General features: G+C 47.3%; 1 protein-coding gene across 1 annotated transcript in view; it reads right to left on the bottom strand.

The window, feature by feature from the left end:
• Window positions 1-19,447, bottom strand: part of tmtc2b (transmembrane O-mannosyltransferase targeting cadherins 2b) — a 100,106-nt gene that overhangs the window by 29,028 nt on the left and 51,631 nt on the right. The window contains exons 3-5 of the mRNA XM_084453090.1: window positions 4,467-5,304; window positions 1,790-1,904; window positions 1,223-1,308 (exon numbers count right to left, since the gene is read on the bottom strand). Of these exons, the coding sequence (XP_084309216.1) occupies window positions 1,223-1,308; window positions 1,790-1,904; window positions 4,467-5,304 (1,039 nt within the window). The remainder of the gene's footprint in view (window positions 1-1,222; window positions 1,309-1,789; window positions 1,905-4,466; window positions 5,305-19,447) is intronic.

The raw sequence follows: 19,447 nt of genomic DNA, 5'->3' as shown, positions 1-19,447 counted from the left end.
TTGTGTTGTTGCCTGTTTGTTTGTTTGTTATTTCTGTTTGGTATTCCTGCTCAGTACTTTGGTCAACCATGGTTGTTTTAAAGGTGCTGTAGATATATGGAACTATGCTGTCTATGGAACAACCTGTTACATTCTCTTCCCTTCAAAGTAGAGAAGTGCGCACAACTCAAAAAACGTATAAATGTAGAAAAAAGAGACTCCCGGGTGCACGGTCTAGGAATAGAAGGGGAAAAATAAAAAATTAAATGTACCAGCACTCACAGCAAAAACCTAACAGGGTATTTATTCAATAAAAATCATAATAAAGGCATGGGTGCCCACTCTGGACGGACGTTTCAGCACTGGGCTAGTGGACGCTGAGGATAGGCCAGTGCTGAAACGTCCATCCAGAGTGGGCACCTATGCCTTTATTATGATTTTTATTGAATACATACCCTGTTACATTCTCTTCCCTCCCATCTCGGCCACCTAACGCAATCAATTCATTTTTTTTATCGCCAGTAATATATTAGCTAATTGCATAATGAGTGAACATTACATAGTTTAATCATAATCTCGGTTAGGTCCATAATTACTTTCTGGAGAAGAAAGGAAGCTAAATTAAGGGCTGTGTTCTTATCGGTCTCAACACAATAGGACACCACACGACCAGGACAAAGGGAGACGGATTCATTCTAATAGGACAAAGAGACTGCTGAGAGGCACTGGTAACTATCTGGCATACATAACACTGTGAGAAAGATTTATCTGTAGCTGAAGGCATTTAAAAGGTTACCTCCAGGATAAACAGGGACAGTATTTTTTCATCCGTGAGAAGAGGAGGGGGCAAGAGAGAGATCAGAAAGGGTCGATAAATAGAAGACTGGAAAGATTAACAGACGGGATCATGGACGAGAAGGACAAAACATGGAGTGAGGGAAGAGTGGGTAGATGGAGCAGATTCAGAGAGAGGTGAGGGCGACTGATGGAGAGAGGGGGGAGAGTCGGGAGAGGGAGAGAGGGAGAGAGAGGGCACTGACCTGGATTCAGGCTGGTGAATCATGAATACAGTAACGCAGCTGCCAATGCCTTCCCTCACCCGTCTTCAACCTCCCTCCCTCTCTCACCCTCTCTACACCCCCCCCCCCCCTCCTTCCCCCCTTCAGCTCTATTGGTTGTTGCTTGGAGACCGCCACAATCCCGAGAGCTTGAGGTTGTCCATAAAGAGAGGAGCTGTACTTACAGGCCAGAGTTGGACGGCTTCCAATGGCCAGCTTATAGTAGTGGAGCGCCTCAGAGAACTTGTTGTTTTCTTGTAGCAGCAGACCGCTGAAGCAGGGAAAAAAAAGACTTGATGTTAGAGACAGAGTCTATGGACACTTAATGTTAGAGGGAGTCTATGGAGCTTTTTCTGTTGGGGACTTTCAGCACTTAAACTAGACACAAGTCACAGTTTATGGTCTATGGTTAAGTCAAACTTCTCTGACAGGATGACACTGCATGAGTCAGCATGAAGAAGGAAATCGGTGGTGGTAATCATGTAGCTCCTCACAGACTCGTTTGTGTGTGTAGTCTGACTCAAGAACACAGAGTGATCAATCACAGGGCTGCGACAGGGAGAAATACAAGAGACACTTCCTCTGTCTGAAGAGGTGGGATCAATAGACGCACACACACACACACACACACACACACACACACACACACACACACACACACACACACACACACACACACACACACACACACACACACACACGCACACACACACACACACACACACAGCCCAGTGAGGAGAGAAGAAACTCACAGGTTGTACAGCATGTCGGCCATGTTCCTACGGTAGTAGAGGGCGTTCCTGTAGGCTCGCTCCGCCTCCTCCACCTTGCCCTGGTTCTTCAGGACGTTACCAAGGTTGCCCCACGCTGACGGAGGAGAGAGAGGGTTAGTGACGGGTCGACGCTCCCCTCCCCTCAACTCCTACTCTCCTCTATTCTGTTCTACTCTCTTTCCCTCTGGGCCAGGCCACTCTGCTGGTGCTCGGCCAGGAGAAACAGCTGTCCGGCCTGGCCCTGCCCCACTAGCCATGATCCATCCACACGTTTTATGCAAATTAAGTTATATCGAATTAAAAATGCCTTATGGAAACAGTAAAATTCGATTAAAAATCATGAAAATCGACAAAAAGTTTGTACTGTCGATCTCATCGGATTTTCTCTTGTTCGATAAAAGTCTTTGTGATAAATGCTTTATCCGATTTAAAGCTCTAGATGGAAATGCACGTTCACCGGCTTTATTCGCATTCATATTTTTAGCGATCCTCACACAATTCGATGTGGATGGTGGATGGAAACATGGCTACTGTCTGACAGGAAAATGGAGCTGATGTTCTAATGTCCTGCTGTTACCTAGTCCCTGTCCCCTGCTCCCTCCTAACCTCGACAGAATATTATCATCTCTCGACCTTACATTTTAATGTTTGATTTATTTATTTTTCTCAATAACTCAGTCATAATGTCTTCAAAGCCAGAGGCGATTGCTGGCTTAGTCTAGCAAGAGTATTCAGAGGTTTTACAGCAGGGGACATTTGTCTAGATATTTTGTTAGTCTGTTAAACCTCTGGGCTTACAGGGTCAACCAGTAACAAGGATATCTGTGTGTGCATTTGTAGGGGAAGATGGGTGTTGAAGTGTAGTGTTTCGGAAGCAGCTTTATGCTACATTATTCAGTGTTCCAAGTCCCGACTGTCTGCTTGACATGACATGTTAACCTGTCCAACAACTCGCTTAAAAGGCCATCCGCACCATGCTGACTCCAGAATGTAGAAATACAAAAAGGTCTTGAGCTAGTTTGTGTGTGTGTGTGTGTGTGTGCGCGCGCGCGTGCATGCATACGTGCATTTAAATATACTGTACAGTATGTGCGTCTGTCATTGAATATGCATGCATGCTAAGTGTGTGTAAATGTGTTTGTGAATGCATGTGCATTCATGTGTGTACTGTATGTGGGCTTGTGTATGTGTGTCAATACATGTCTACACGTGTGTGCGTGCATTAGGGCTGTCTTCGACTCAGGATTTTGTGATTCGACTCAGACTTGGTGTTCAAAGCGACGCGTCGAATCGTCGATGTGTTTTTTCTCTTTCTCCTGGCTATCAGAAAATCACTTGACATCAAGTTTCCGTGATTATTTTGGTTAGGCCTATATTGGTAGCCTATAGAAACATTCAATTGTTGCCAAGGCACATTTCTGAGTAGGTTAGGGTATTTGAAATCAACGAGAATGACAGTTACATAATTACAGCATTTTAAATAGCTAGAATAGCCTGGCTATCGGTTTGTGGAATAAGATGGAGGGATGCTTCATTTTGTTCAATCTTTTTCTGAACGAACTTTCGTCCATTTAGGTTATGCTTGAATAGCCTTTATTGGGCTATTTTACCTTGATTGGTGTTTATTATTTTCCGTTGAACAAAAAAGTAGAATAAAGTTTCAAAATAAATTATTAGCCTTGCTCATATTTCCGCTCCTCTAAAATCCTCGCTGCCTCCGAATGTGTTTGATAGCTTGTTTCAAGTGCAGCCCATCCCTCTTTCTTGCATTGTCCATAGTTTGGACCACTAATAATCGAGATAATTAATAGACAGGTTATCAATATCTTAAACATTTTGTCTTCATATCCATTTTGTGACATGTCGGGAGATTCGTTCCCCCCCATATGTCTAGGCTGAGGGGAGACCGCCGGAGTCGGGAGAGCTGTGAAACTTTCAACTCAAAATTGCAGGCTGCACAATAAAATACACCTGTTTTCTTGTTAAACATGAATCATCTAGCATTGTCCATCTACTTCGGATGCCCCATGTTTTTATACAGTTTCACATATCCTAGGGTTGGGCAATTTGACGATAGTCTCCTCAACTGCGCATTTGAATGCTTGCGCGAATCGGCTCGGCTCATACGTTGGGCAGCAGTCAACAAGGAAATGTTTTGGCTGTCACTAAAGCATTTTCACAGACGTTAGAGCTCAAGCTGTCTATGGGAGACCCTATTTTTACCATTGGATATACAAGAAGATTGATTTAGGAAAGCAGTGTGATATTCCATTTGGGAAATGCACGTGATTGCTGGCGCATAGTAGGCTAGGCTAGGCTACACGCTTAGCGGAGGGGAGAGGGGCTCCCTGCCTTCTTCCCTCTGCTATATCAGTCTTAACTCTTCTTTTACAGCCCAACAAATAGCTACGGTAATAGCCTAGGTCTAAAACGAATGATTGGCCTGTGCTTGATCTTAGTCCACCTCCTAGTCCTTGACAGTGGAGCAGAAATCGACTTAAAGAATCTCTGTCGACTTAAGGGTCTCCGACTGATGCTTCGACGCGTCGACTTTCAGGGGGCAGCCCTAGCGTGCATGCGCGTGTGCGTGCATTTGTGTGTGTATGCTTGCGCGTGTGCGTGCAAGTGTGTGTGTGTGTGTGTGTGTGCGCGCCACCTTTAGCAGGGTTGACGTAGATCCCTGACTTGTAGAGCATCTCCTCATTGTGCCAGTCTGTGTTCCTCAGGACGGTCCTCAAGCCGAACAGCAGGACCAGCGAGGCCCCACAGTAGAGCAGCGCCGCCCTGCAGGCCTTCCTGCGCACGCGCACGTACAGCGCCCGCACGCCCACCGACACCAGCAGGCAGAATCCCATGCTGGGGATGTAGAGCACCCTCTCGGCGATCACGAACCCCACGTAGAAGAACAGATTGGTGGCGGGGAGGAACGGGATGACCAGGAGGCCCAGAGAGAACGCCACCACGTTCTCCGTGGCGGGCAGCAGAGTCCCGGGCGGGGCCGGGTGCTTTCTGGCGCCGTTCTGCGCGCCGGCGTGCGCTTCCGGGTCAGAGCCGGCGTGTTCCTGGTCAGGGGCGTGGCAGCCGTGTCCGTTGGCGCTGGACTTGCCGTTGGCCACGTGAGGGGCTCTGCCGTTGGCCTCCTTGGACTTGACCGGGCGGGTGCCCAGGCCGACCCACGCCAGCAGGGCCAGGCCCGCGTAGAACAGCACGGTGGGGACGTTCCTCCAGTCAGCCACGCCCCGGATCAGGGGCAGGGCGTCCATGGACCAATCGAAGCTCAGCGTGTGGGGGCAGAGGAGGAGCCAGGCGTTGGCGGCGGGGAGGTAGAGGAAGGTCAGCGTCCTGGTGAGCAGGGATGGGCAGTCGGCCGTCGGGTTGTCCGAGTTGGAGAAGTTGGGGGGCTTGTTCCCCATCCAGTAGAGACGGCCGGCCAGGAGCACGGCCCCCCAGGCCGCCAGCAGCAGCACGCTCACCAGCAGGTGGACGTTCCTCCTCTGGAAGACAGAAACACCAGACACAGCTGAAGCACAGCCCCCGTCCGCTCGCAAGAGCAGCCGCAATGGAAAACAAACAGCCTTCTGAGGAAGGAATGCCAAAGTAGTTTTCTGGTTGGTTTGTAATTTACAGACTTTTGCTTCTGCCCCGGCCATGGCTGTAAATTGAGCATAATATTGACTATAATTTGTGATTTCTGACCTCGCTTCAACTGAAACTACAACTGGAACAATGTAACGGTTAACTCGACGGAAAACAGAAAGTAACGGAGTGATGTGTAACGTAATCTGGAACAAAAGCTGTCGCTCGCGCAGTATCTGGTCAGCCAAGAGTTTCAGGCAACGTTTCCAGAGAAGTGAAATACATGAACAGGAAGACATCCGTTAACAGTCAATTTCATTGTTACTTGAGCTTATAAATCAATTGAGAAGAAAAGAGGAAATCACTCTTTCATTCATTGTATATTCCAGCCAAAACAGCCACTACTACAGTATACTGGATTAATCACCTGTTGTTGAGCGAGTGGAGCCTAGCTAACATGATCATTTTCAAATCTTGTTATCTTTATCTTAGCACACCTGGCCGGCACGAACGTGTCAAAATACACGTTAAAATATGGCCCTTCTGAATTGTATCCATCATATTACAGGCTAGATATTAAACACTTTCTGAATCCCCACATAGATATGACTATGGATTATTTATGGACTGTTTGTATCTTTAACACTTTGCCAGATGAGGGCGGTGAGCTTGGACTATATTTGTTCCCAATAGAACAGTTTCACCGTTAAGATCAACTGGCCTTTTAGTGTTTATTTTGGAAAACTCACTCCTGCTAAAAAATCTTTATGGCTTCCTTTCCACAACACCGCGAGCTATTACACACACAGAGCTACATCAATCCATGATCCAATCCACACACAGAGCTACATCAATCCATGATCCAATCCACACACAGAGCTACATCAATCCATGATCCAATCCACACACAGAGCTACATCAATCCATGATCCAATCCACACACAGAGCTACATCAATCCATGATCCAATCCACACACAGAGCTACATCAATCCATGATCCAATCCACACACAGAGCTACATCAATCCATGATCCAATCCACACACAGAGCTACATCAATCCATGATCCAATCCACACACAGAGCTACATCAATCCATGATCCAATCCACACACAGAGCTACATCAATCCATGATCCAATCCACACACAGAGCTACATCAATCCATGATCCAATCCACACACAGAGCTACATCAATCCATGATCCAATCCACACACAGAGCTACATCAAACCATGATCCAATCCACACACAGAGAGAGTAAGGCTACTCTAACTACTGACCCGTCCGGTTCCCCATGAAGGATACATGAAAGAGATCTGACACCCTCTCACACAGCTAAAGCACGCAGGTGTTGGACAGTCTCTAATGACTGGGCTATCACCATTCCTAAAATACATCATGGTAATATAACAAATTTCATTCACGAACACTCACGTCATAGAATGATTGCCATTTATTGCCACATGGAATACAGTTAAGTATGGTGCTGATGGCTCCGCACTACATGCATCCCTGGATTAGCCAAGCAGCACGCTAAGCCAAAACAGGGAGCGTGCTCTCTGCACCCCCAAATGGGGACAAAAGAGCCAAAGTATGACATGGAAGACCAATACAGAACAGCACAACACAGTACAGACAAGGAGCAGATGCAGAGATGAAAGCAACAGACAACAAGGGTATGGATCACAGCTGGGCAAAAGAACAACAAGTCACAGAAATACAAAGGCCTGACGTTACTGTACGTCAAGTGGGCAAAAGAAAATCAGTCACGGACATCCAAAGACAAAGGAGCGAAACAATGAAAAACAAATACAAGACCTGGGTAACCCAGGGGCCTGGACAGGCTCCAGACCAGGAGAGAGGAGGAGGAGGAGGAGGAGGAGGAGCAGGAGGAGGCATGCCACGAGTACGCAGCAGTGTACTAGCGAGTCAGAATGGGCTGTGATTGGAGAGTGAATGATTTACTGATTGAATGATTGACTGAAACGCTGATTGGCTCAGCGGGCTGTCAGCTGATCACGGCTGAGGCGCGCGGCCGGTGTCCTGCATGAAATAACGCGACGCCGCCTGTACTGTGTGCGTTTCCTTCACGTTTCATCATTTCCTGCTAATGTCTGTATGCATGTCAAGGCTTTAACAATGACGTCACAACAGTATTAGTGACGGTCACATCCATATCCGCCTGCCTACGGGGCTAACGGGTCAAATGTACGATCATACGCTTCATTCCTCCGCAGCTCTGGCGCTCGTCCTATCGATTCCCCTACCTGGCCTTTGGTGTGGCTGATTGATTATGATAGGAGAGGCATTTATCCTCCGGGGAGCCCCAACAGAGAAGACAATTCTCCCTCTCATCTCTACTAATGACTAGCACTGCCTCGCATTGGGGAGCACTGCCTCGCATTGGGGAGAGGAGAGGAGGAGAGGAGAGGAGGAGAGGAGAGGAGAGGAGAGGAGAGGAGAGGAGAGGAGAGGAGAGGAGAGGAGAGGAGAGGAGAGGAGAGGAGAGGAGAGGAGAGAGCAGGGTTGAACTGAACTGAACTCTCTTCCACAAGATAGGAGAAAGCTGTCATATTGCAATGGAGCATCGCGCTCTTCAGAAGTGTAAATCTCTCACACTTGTATGCAACCCCATGTAGCTGAGGGGCCATATGTCCCAGCAGGATGGAAGACTGTGAAACAGCAGGGTGGAGGACTGTGAAACAGCAGGGTGGAGGACTGTGAAACAGCAGGGTGGAGGACTGTGGCACCGATAGACATTCCACGACAATCCGCCTCCTCCTTTGACCGGGACCACTAAGTGTGAAACTACTTCAACCACATCTATTCCAGGGTGTCTGTGCCAACAGACAAGTCATCGGAGACAGGAAGACCCGTGTCACGGCTGGTGGGAGGATTAACCAAAAGGGGTCCCGTTGATAACATCAAGATATTGAGGGCTGTTTATCAGTCCCCTCTTATGTGAAAGAACTGGAGTGTGACCATTTTACTATGGCACTGTTCTTCCTCACTCTCTCAGAACATTCCATGTGATTAAAGATGTCATGTTTGGAATTTATTAACTCCGGCTAACGTACTGAATATGAAACATGCATCCTTCATGATGTCTTTCCAATGTGTTGTAAATGAGATCGAATGCTCAGGGATTAAAATTATTGGAGTGAGAGTCTCTTATCAATCAATCAATCAATCAAAGCTTTATTTGTATAGCGCATTTCATACCCAGAGTCAACACAATGGCTTTACAGAGAACAAGGGAGGTGGGTATACAACCCACCCCTACATATTCCTTATAACTGGAGGTCAGTCTCTCTGATACTGAGGGAGGTGTAAAGGACGCCCTCCTGGCGTGAACAAGGGCCAATCAACCACCTTGGACCCATAGGACCAACCCCTTTCCTAACCAGGTATATAGTCCCTAGAGTACCCTAGTCCCTAGGTGTTCTCTTGTGTTCTTACTGTAACATTATGGATCCCATTGTGCCATGACTTGAAACAAGTAGCTTTGTCTCCATGCAATTGCTCAAGGAAACAGCCTGCTAGGAACCAGCGAATCGACGCGTTGAGTACCTGCTGAAATAGTTTATCCATAGATGTTCTAGGATCCACCCTCTCGGCAAGAGCGAGAGGTGAACAGTGAGACTTTTGCAATTTAATCCTGAACCATTTCAGTTGCCTGTACACCAAACAGTGCTGGAATTGAACTTTGAGTCTCTGTGACTCCCAACGTTCGCCAAACAGCCTACCTTCAAAGCTGCATCGACAGAGCTGCCAACAACGCTTGCCCACACAAAACCGTAAGGTCGTGCACAAAGGCTCTCTTTTGGTGTGGTGTGATGCTATGCTGTTTGAGCTTAGAGACAAGCTGCAATCTTATTATATCATTCATTTCCTTTCTGCTATGTTTCCATACTGCCACATTTCTATCTATTACTGAATTGTGTTTTCATATTATTTTGATAATTTATTAGTATAACTTCAATATTTATACGCTTTGATCACGTTGTTGTAGCGTCATCAACTGGTCTCTAGATCACTTGCTTGAGTCAAGACTTCTTTCAGATTGATAAACAAGACTATTGATAAAGGTCACCTGTTTCCCTGTACAGAACTGGTGATTTAATGTATTAAATACATATTCCTTCATATTTGTGATAACCGCGGTATAATCCTAATCATACCTAGTCATATAGTCATATTTCCATAGTTCTAATGCTACAGCCACATGCTTTATTAATGTTTCATGGCTGAATGAACTAAAACATATGGCCCACCAGCAAACAGCAAACATGAGTCTACAGCTACAAACACACATACGACAGTGTAGTGGGAAGCTATGCAGTAAAACTACAGTATGTAATCTAGAAACCTTAAGGAATAAGAATTCTATAGACTTCCCAAAGGTAGTGAGTGACATGCCATCAAAAAATCCAGGGCCACAGTATAATGGGAGTTATTACATGTCTGGCTTGAGTCCAGTTTTGGTTCCGCTGGCCCGGCATGGCCCGGGGGGGGGCTTATAGGGCCCCTATAGAGCGGGGCTCACGTCAGAGAGGCCCCGTCGTAAACATCGACCGGTCCTACAGAGAGGGAGCGGAAGGGCAGGCCTGAACACAAACAAAGAGACAGTCTGACACTCGCCTGGGGGAGGACTGAGGAACATTGCGAAGTCGCGATGGTGCCGGTTCGTCGTTAGGCCTTTCTCGATGATAGTGCTCTTTTGATTATAGTGTTGAAATGCGTCCATGTGTTTGGCGCCCAGGAGTTTTTACTGCGCTGAACTGTTTTTCCCCACCCCACCCCACCCGTGCGTTTGAAGCGTGGGTGTGGTCAGGCCCGTCAGAACCGCAGGGAGACACCTGACAAACCGCTCTCTGTTCCACAGGTTCCACTGTTCCCTGGCAACGGAAAGGTCACAGTCCGACCATGATAAATTATAGAACCGCTGTCAGAAGTGTGATCAGCAATCAGCTCCCCACGGAGACGCGGAGAGAAGGGGGGGGAGGGGGACAGAACGGCACGTCACCAGCAGACAACTAGGACAGATGATTGCCTCTGTGTTTTGCCCATGACGAACTGTGTTTAGAGTCAAACAAAGAGCCGATCATCAAGGAGTGCTAACTGTGATCGTCATCCCTACACAGGACCTCCTCCCATGCCCTACACAGGACCTCCTCCCATGCCCTACACAGGACCTCCTCCCATGCCCTACACCCCCCGCGCTTCCCTGACCAACTGGAGGAAGGCAACCTTCACATAAGAGGCGGTTCACCTACTAAACTCCCCCTCTGCTTCACCCTCACATTCCCTCCCCTCCCTCGCCTGGGACTAGTCTCCATGCACGCACACGCACGCACACACACGCACACACACGCATTTGCACGCTCGCACACACACACACACGCACGCACGCACACAAACGCACACACACACACACACACACACACACTGACCTGCCAGCAGCCCCCCCCACCACCCCCATGCCGGTCACTCCTGTACTTGAAGGAGCTTGGCTCTGTTGTTTGGCATGTGCTGTCACTGTTGTGTACTGTTGCTGTCAGTCTGTCATGTTCTGTTGTTATACGTCTCGTTGTATGCTCTTAAAAATATTATGCCTCAACAATTGCCCCCTGGGGATAGATAATGTTTTCTGAATTGAAAAATTGAAATAGAATACAGATGACTAGAGAAGACTCGCAGGGAGTTAACGTTTCAGACTATTACAGTCAATGGGCCAAAGTGAGTTGCCCTCTATAGAGCCCTAGTCAGACAACTCGGGAACGTAAACACTAGTGACTAAGATACAAAGGATGGAGTCATCGTGACAATCACCAGGTCAGTATTCAGTCAGCATTCCCACACAAGCAGTTCTTGACCGAGAACGTTGCTCAGCGGCACTAGTGGGCCATTTATAACCCATTCACTTCCTGTGGTCCAGAGGTTAATACCACAGCTATGGAGAACTATGGGAGAGAGGGAGGAATGTGACAGGTAGGTTTGAGCTGAGGCCTAAGGGATTAGCTACTGAGTTAGTTCAAAGGACACACGTCAGACTTACAGTATGACAGAAATAAAGAGAGGAACAACAGAGAGGATTATGGTCCGTGCCGTCACCCTTCCACGCTCACCCATCACATAGATGTTACTGTGCAGGTCATACTTCAAAAGATAGCCTTGGGATAACCTTACTGTATGACAGTACACTTCCATATGAGAAAGAGATGACTACTGTAAGAGAGAGGGAGAGAGAGGGAGGGGTAGAGAGAGAGAAAGAGAGAGGGAGGGAGAGAGAGAGAGAGAGAGAGAGAGAGAGAGAGAAAGGTGGAATGGATGGAATTATGAGGCCTTCACAGCACACCTCAAAATAAAAGGGCCCTTCCTGACCTGAGCAGCTTGGTCCTACAGAGAGACGTTCCAAACTCTATGGCTATGAATCTCATACAGTAAGTGTTCTAGCTTTTGAGGGGAGTGTGAGCCAAGCAAAAAATATGTAGGTTCTGAGGTTAGTAGTGACATTAAATAATGCAGACGGAGTACAGTTTTGGGATGAAATATGATAGGTATAAAATACTAGCCCAATAATGAGGCATTCATGCTTTTATACAGATATACTCTTAACAGTGTAGATACTTTGTCCAACCCGTTGTATGAACTTAACATGAACTGCTGGATGTCCTCCTTACAACACACACACACACACACACACACACACACACACACACACACACACACACACACACACACACACACACACACACAGTAGAAAACATTACAGTGGGAATATACTGTAGCTTTGTCACCTCTCAAGTTAAACAATTTACCTAGAGGTAGTAGAAGTGTGGGTCTGAACAGTGCAACAGCCCATGGGAGAGGGCTGTCAGTAGAATAGCAGGGTGTCAGTAGTATAGCAGCCTCAGAGTAGACTGTCAGTAGTATAGCAGGCTGTCAGTAGTATAGTAGGCTGTCAGTAGTATAGCAGGCTGTCAGTAGTATAGCAGGCTGTCAGTAGTATAGTAGACTGTCAGTAGTATAGCAGGCTGTCAGTAGTATAGCAGGCTGTCAGTAGTATAGTAGGCTGTCAGTAGTATAGCAGGCTGTCAGTAGTATAGTAGGCTGTCAGTAGCCCCACCCTACCCTCCCTAAACCCACCAATGATGTCATCCAGACCCCCTCTCTCGCCCCTGAAGCCTTACACAGAGAAACAGCAGCACCGCGTTGCTAATCCCAGAAATATGATCGCCAGGGGGGTGTTACTGACATGTGCGGACTCTTCACCGTTAGATGCTGGTCAGAGTCTTAGGGCAGTAGTACAACATGAAACAGAGCTTTAATAACATTTCTATGGGCAACATCTGCAATCCTTTGTTGCTTTCTAGGGTGTAGTTAACATTCTGCCTGCTCACAAACCTCTGGGGAAACCTACATGTAAGTGAAAAGCATAACAGGATTTCCACAGACAAACTGGACCGTCAACAGTCTGAGCTGCGAGATGAGGCTGCAATCAGACTTGTGGTGGAGGAGGATGCCTTGGGGCCTGTCACCATTATCACTTAAAGTAAACAAACACGAGCTGCTCCCCTAATATGGCTCCTGTTAAAAATAACCGCCATTTAAAAGCATGAGTTCAATTACGCGCCTGCCAAAGGGCTCCCAGAGTGGCCTGGCCCCATTCTGCCCAGAGCTGAGGCATTCCAGCTTTGTCCCCATTGTCTATAATCCAGTTTAGCTTGAAATAAGTGGTTTAGCACAACCCGGTAGGAGGCATGGAGGCCTTTGGGTCCGTTTTTTCTCTTTTCTTTTGTATTTCAGGCTCAATCAGTTCAGAACTGAAACAATTTAGCCCTTTATGAGGGAGGCATGTGTAGAGAAATATCCTGGGAGATGAAGTGCAAAACAGACCAATTACAGAAACTCAGTTTGTGCTCTTTGCATGCTTTTCTTCCAAACACTTGGGGTGGAGACGAGCGGGAATACATTTCAATCAGAAAAAGGGTTTTCAAGAGCAGCCAGTGAGCGGAGGGGGACATGCTGTGCCATTGAGTTGACTCAGGGGCTGGAACGGGCAGCCCTGAAAGAAAAATACATTGTTAGTTTGTGGCATTATTGGTTCTCTCTCTCCCTCTCTCTCTCTCTCTCTCTCTCTCTCTCTCTCTCTCTCTCTCTCTCTCTCTCTCTCTCTCTCTCTCTCTCTCTCTCTCTCTCTCTCTCTCTCTCTCTCTCTCTCTCTCTCTCTCTCTCTCTCTCTCTCTCTCTCTCTCTCTCTCTCTCTCTCTCTCTCTCTCTCTCTCTCTCACACACACACACACACACACACACACACACACACACACACACACAGACTCTTTGACACACACACAGACTCTTTGACACACACACAGACTATTTGACACACACACACACTCTCTTTGACAACTATTTTTTGCACAGAGCCCAATATGGAGCACACTGCACTTCATTAGTGCTTTGATGTCAGTGTAGCACCTACTGTAACCAATTCACCCAGCACCAATCAGAGCTGGTTTCTTCTGGCAGAGCAGATGAGCAAATTAGATAAGCCCCTCTACAGAACAGATACTCAGAGACGAGATAGAGTATGGTCAGCTCTTTCCCCTCATCCTCCTAATCACCTACATTGGGTGATTAGGTGATTGGGTGAGGGTGACTGCCTCTCACTGGTAGACTGGGAACAGGACTGGGCTGATGCAGAGGTGCAAGTGGCTCCAAAGTAGATGTATTGAAGGTGATGTTAGAATAGAGTATGCAGAGAAATGGAGATCAGGGTTCTCCAGGAATGAGAACAACCTTCTCGGAGTTCAAGCTCAAAACCCTTATCATGCAGTGCATGGACACACGCTGCCTTGGGAGGACACATTCACGACCCCCAGAGGGGCTGTAGCCCTCGCAAGACTGTAGCCTTCTGACAGGTAACACGTTCTCACCCACTCTCTGAGGTACATGATAACCAGGTGTGTCTGCATGTCCTGAAGGAGGTCAGCCACACACACGCACACACACACACACGCACGCACGCACGCACGCACGCACACACACGCACACACACACACGCGCACACACGCGCGCGCACACACACACGCGCGCGCACACACACGCACACACACATACACACACATACACACACATACACACACACACACGTGTGTGCGCAAATCACCCGCCCTGACCCTCCTAATCAGTTGGAGCTGTGTTGACATAGTTCTGTCAGTAAGCAGGAAATCTCTGGGTGTGAAGCCGGCAAGACATGATAAGAACCCGTACTATCGCGCTTCCCTAACGAGTTGTGGATCAGGACCAGCTGGTCAGCATTTCCCTAATGGTCTAACATGTCACAATATGACCACAAATGAAAAAAACAGTGACTGGCCGGGGAAGCCACACCTCCCAGGCCAGCAAGACACTGCTGAGACGCTTAAATCTCCCAATTAAGCCTCGGACCGGCTCTCACTGGCTCGCTCTTGTTATGGAAATTTGGGAAAAGCCGAAGGAGTGTTCAACAGCTTGTAGGCAACATGTCCCTGAGTCGGCATTTAATGATCTCGTCCTCATAATTGGAGCGAGACAAAAAAGGCATCTCTGTGAAATGAAAGGGTACATAACAAGGCCTATTCCTAACGAGGCTGTTCCTGGAATTACAATGTGAGGTGCTCACAGCATTGTCAAAAAAACATGTTTAAGCATGGCCACAGATTATGTCATTTCTTGATATAAACACAGCAAGGTTCTACTACAGTACATTAAAGTACAGAAAGGTTCTACTACACTACAGTCTCCTGCAGGCCACCCTGTATCAGGTCCCAGAGAACCCCCCGTCCTCGGCCAAGGTCTTCCAAATGACTCCTGGCCTACCATGTAGGCAACATCTCTGTATACTATTTGTAAACTCTACTGTTAGTCATGTCTCTCTTATGAAGTATTTAGCCCATGTTTATTGCCATGTAAACGTCTTAGCCAATAGACAATAGAACATTTTCCAGGAGCTTGCTCGATCGTCTCGTTGAGGGAGGTCAGGGAATCATTTTTAAAGCTCACCGTTATAGCCCCCGGGTGGAACTGTTTTTTTGCTTCCCTCTGGAATATATCTCTCTGGAGCTCTCTGTAAAGCACATTGTGTTGCACTCATGGATGTATTAATGATAAAGTTTGATTTGATTTCATTTACATTAAAGTACAGCAAGGTTCTACTACAGTACATTAAAGTACAGCTGGACTGTCTGTATTTATTGATTTGATCTTTATTCACACAGGGAGTCATTCCTAGACTTAGGCTGTTTTGTCAGGCATCCTGTATAGCCTGTCCCCAGGTTTAATGGCGAGTTGTAAAGATGACACATGGATGATGTCATAACCTTGACATTGATCACCCCTGCTGATGACCAAACGTGGGGTTAGGTGAACCACCTCAGCAGGTCCCAGCCCAGCAGGTCTCTGGATCAAAGCATTTTTCACCGCGTGTGACCTCGTCATGAACCCACGCTCTCAGCTAGCTCTGGTAGACAGGATCCAGCCCTCAGCTGGGAGCAGGAGTCTGTCTATAGAACCAGTATAGAGGAAGATGATCAGGAATCTGTTATGGTTTAAAAACCTGACGTTTATTACAGTGAAACACTAAAGGTAAGATGGATACAAACACTAACACTAGAGGAGGAGGACTGGGAGAGAGAGAGAGAGAGAGAGAGAGAGAGAGAGAGAGAGAGAGAGAGAGAGAGAGAGAGAGAGAGAGAGAGGGCACATCTCTTAGTCTGAAAGCATCTGGACGAATGCCACTGACAAGTTAGACTGCAGTGCTGAACACAGAAACAGAAAAACAAATGCATCATGTTTGCTGCTGGCTGTGATTGGCTCTCTGTGACGGCCAGTGCCTATATTTGACCTCAAGTGAAGAGAGAAAAGAGATCAGTGAGAAAAGAGATCTTACGTTAGAGGAGATCCCATACTCCCTGGTCTGGGGCAGGAGGGGAGCTGTGTTAGAGGAGAGGTCATACTCCCTGGTCTGGGGTAGGAGGGGAGCTGTGTTAGAGGAGGTCCCATACTCCCTGGTCTGGGGTAGGAGGGGAGCTGTGTTAGAGGCAGGCAGGCTGGCAGGGACAGAGGGAAGGAGGATAGGAGGGATTGGGCTGCAGCTCTGACCTCTGACCCTGGCTGAGGTGGTCTGACCCCTAATAACACCCTCAGGCCTCAGAAACAGAAACGGCTGAAAACTTCTTCCATTGGCGAGTTTTAGGGATAAGCGAGTTCACGGCACAAGAAACACGCAACTTAAACCTCATGCTCAGCCTCAAATATGAATATTGCTGCATATGTATCAATCAGAGGTTAACACAACAGCTGACTAGAGAATCTAAGAGGTCATGTACATGCTTTAACTTGATTTTCAGTTCTCATCAACTGCAGGGTTTGCCTCAGAGCAGGGCCAAGTGAAACAGCTTTGCGTATCTCCGTCGGTAGCAAATACTACCCACAGTCCTTTTCAGAAGAGGGGAAATGGTCACAGGGGCCGAATGAAAACAATGCTACAATAATGGAGTGCAGAGTCATTCAAAAACCATTCAAACTCTCGGTGTTTCACCAGAGATATTTATTGAGCGAAACCACAGTGAGGGTCCCGAAAAATAAACGGACAGCCCCCAAATCTGCGTCTTTCCATCCCTGTGTTTATGTGCTCTGGGCGACCCTGCCTCGTGCCAGAGTGGCTGCTGCAGGGGGAGGTCCGCTGGTTTGATGATAACTCAACAGGATTCGGAGGCAAAGTCGGTTGCCTGGCTGGACCGGCCTGGATTTTCCCTCATTACGAAGCATTAGGGAGATCAGCCGCCCGGTACGAAGGCTTTGAGACTCCTCTCTCGCCAAGGGCAGAGAAGAGGGAAGGAGAGGAGGGAAGATGAGTTATGGACGAGTCCAAAGGCATGGCGTCCCCACGCCTTGCAGATTAAAGTGAGAGATAAAATCTTCAGCAACGTCGTTTCACAGATGGCTGACTAAACAGGGAATAATTACCCCGGTGGTGACAGTGTGTGGTGTGTGTGTGTGTGGAATTACAGATACTGATTGAAAACTAATCTGAAAAACAGATTATGGTTGACAGGGACATAGATAGAGCAACACCTAATCAACGGAGATATTAAAGAAACAGCAGCCCCTCCTCCGGATCCATGGTCTTTCATTCTCACAGCAGCCGTGTGAAACATATTGACCCGCAGGATGAAGTGACTCGACCGCCTTCAATTCACTGGAAACTAGAGGTTCTGTAGGCGGCTGAGTGCATTCTGGCAAAGTTGAGCTGTAGCCTTGATGACACAGTGCCATTTAAAACGGAGAAGGACAAGGACACCAAAGGACATTGAGACATTGGGAGAGCTTTCAGCACGAGAGAGAGAGAGAGAGAGAGAGAGAGAGAGAGAGAGAGAGAGAGAGAGAGAGCGCTTGACAGCTGCTTGACCTAGCTGTAGCTGCTATTCAACTACTTCGGTAACTAATTTTCAATGCAAACATTTTGCAAGACAAAATAATAGAATTGTGTGTACCAATAATGGATCAGCCTCCAATCTATCACATGGCATGCAAAGTTATTGTGCGGCGTGTAAACACTATGCTGCTCACCAAGCAAACCTTTGATCAGGCTGAGTGAGGAGATTTTTAATCAAACAGGATCTAAATTCTGCTGTAATGGTGGGATGCTGGCTTTGTTGTTGGTGGAAGATTTTCCACAATTTGTATTGGTGTTTATAGGCAGACTGTCCAATGTGGCTTGGCTACACCACTGTGATAATCATTCCAGTGTGTCACAATGGAGAGAATGAGAAATGAGTCTGGGCCAAAGACGATTTATTCCAAATGGCCAACTGAATGGTTGGGGACAAGAAGTGGAACTCAGCAACGTACTGAAAATATAGAGTGGGTGTGAGAGAGAAGGGAAGAGAGAGAGAGAGAGGGGGGGTGAGAGAGATGGGGGGAGAAAGAAAGAAAGAAAGAAAGAAAGAAAGAAAGAAAGAAAGAAAGAAAGAAAGAAAGAAAGAAAGAAAGAAAGAAAGAAAGAAAGAAAGAAAGAAAGAAAGAGAGAGAGAGAGAGAGAGAGAGAGAGAGAGAGAGAGAGAGAGAGAGGTGAAAGCTGCTTGACATAGCTGTAGTTGCTATTCAACTACGTCGGCTATGGAACTACATCATTCCCTCCTTCATGTCTGTGTCCATGCAAGAGTTCAGCCCAGTCCACGTCTAATCACAGAGCTCTGTATTCCAGAGAGTTTGGCGGTGAACACAGGGCTCCCATTAGTCGTTCATCATTATACTTAAATGGCCAGTCACAGTGACCTGGTATCCCATGGTATGCTGCTCTGTGAGGAATAGGAGACCGCGAGCATGAGCACTGTGACACTGACAGAGAAGTGGAAATGGTAAATGGAGTGCACTTATATAGCGCTTTTACCCAAAGTGCTTTACAATGGCCCCTCTTATTCATCCATTCATACGGCGATGGCGGCAGCTGCCAGGGAAGGTGCTAGCCTGCTCATTGGGAGCAATCTGGGGTTCTGTGTCTTTGCTCAAGGACACATCGGCATGTTTCCAGGAGGAGCTGGAAACGAACCGGTAACCTTCCGGGCTACTCACACGCACACACTCACACACGCACACACTCACGCACGCACACACTCACGCACGCACACACTCACGCACGCACACACTCACGCACGCACACACTCACGCACGCACACAGCGAATCAGAACTAAAACTACAGCGGTAGCCTATCACTTCAGGTAATGTGAGAGCTCCAACAAATAAGATCTTTTTATTTTGCTCTACCTGAGAATCTTCACTTCGGACGCAGAATACGAAATAAAGTATAAGCAGAAAATATAATAGAAAACAGAACGAGCAGACGGAAAACTAAAAATGATTATGTCTTGAAGGAGTCTGAAAGAGAGACCTCACGGCAACAACTCCAATTCCCCATCCTTATATACTCACACAAGAGAGCGTTCTGGCTAGCTGGTTTTACATGGTTGTTCATCTGAGGAGGAACAAAGAAGGGACTACACAATAGATGTTGTG

Source organism: Borostomias antarcticus (genome assembly GCF_949987555.1).
Source record: "Borostomias antarcticus genome assembly, chromosome: 18".
NCBI classification, from domain to species: domain Eukaryota; kingdom Metazoa; phylum Chordata; class Actinopteri; order Stomiiformes; family Stomiidae; genus Borostomias; species Borostomias antarcticus.
The sequence above is the reverse complement of the archived record's forward strand: the minus strand, read 5'-3'. Positions and strand labels throughout refer to the sequence as shown.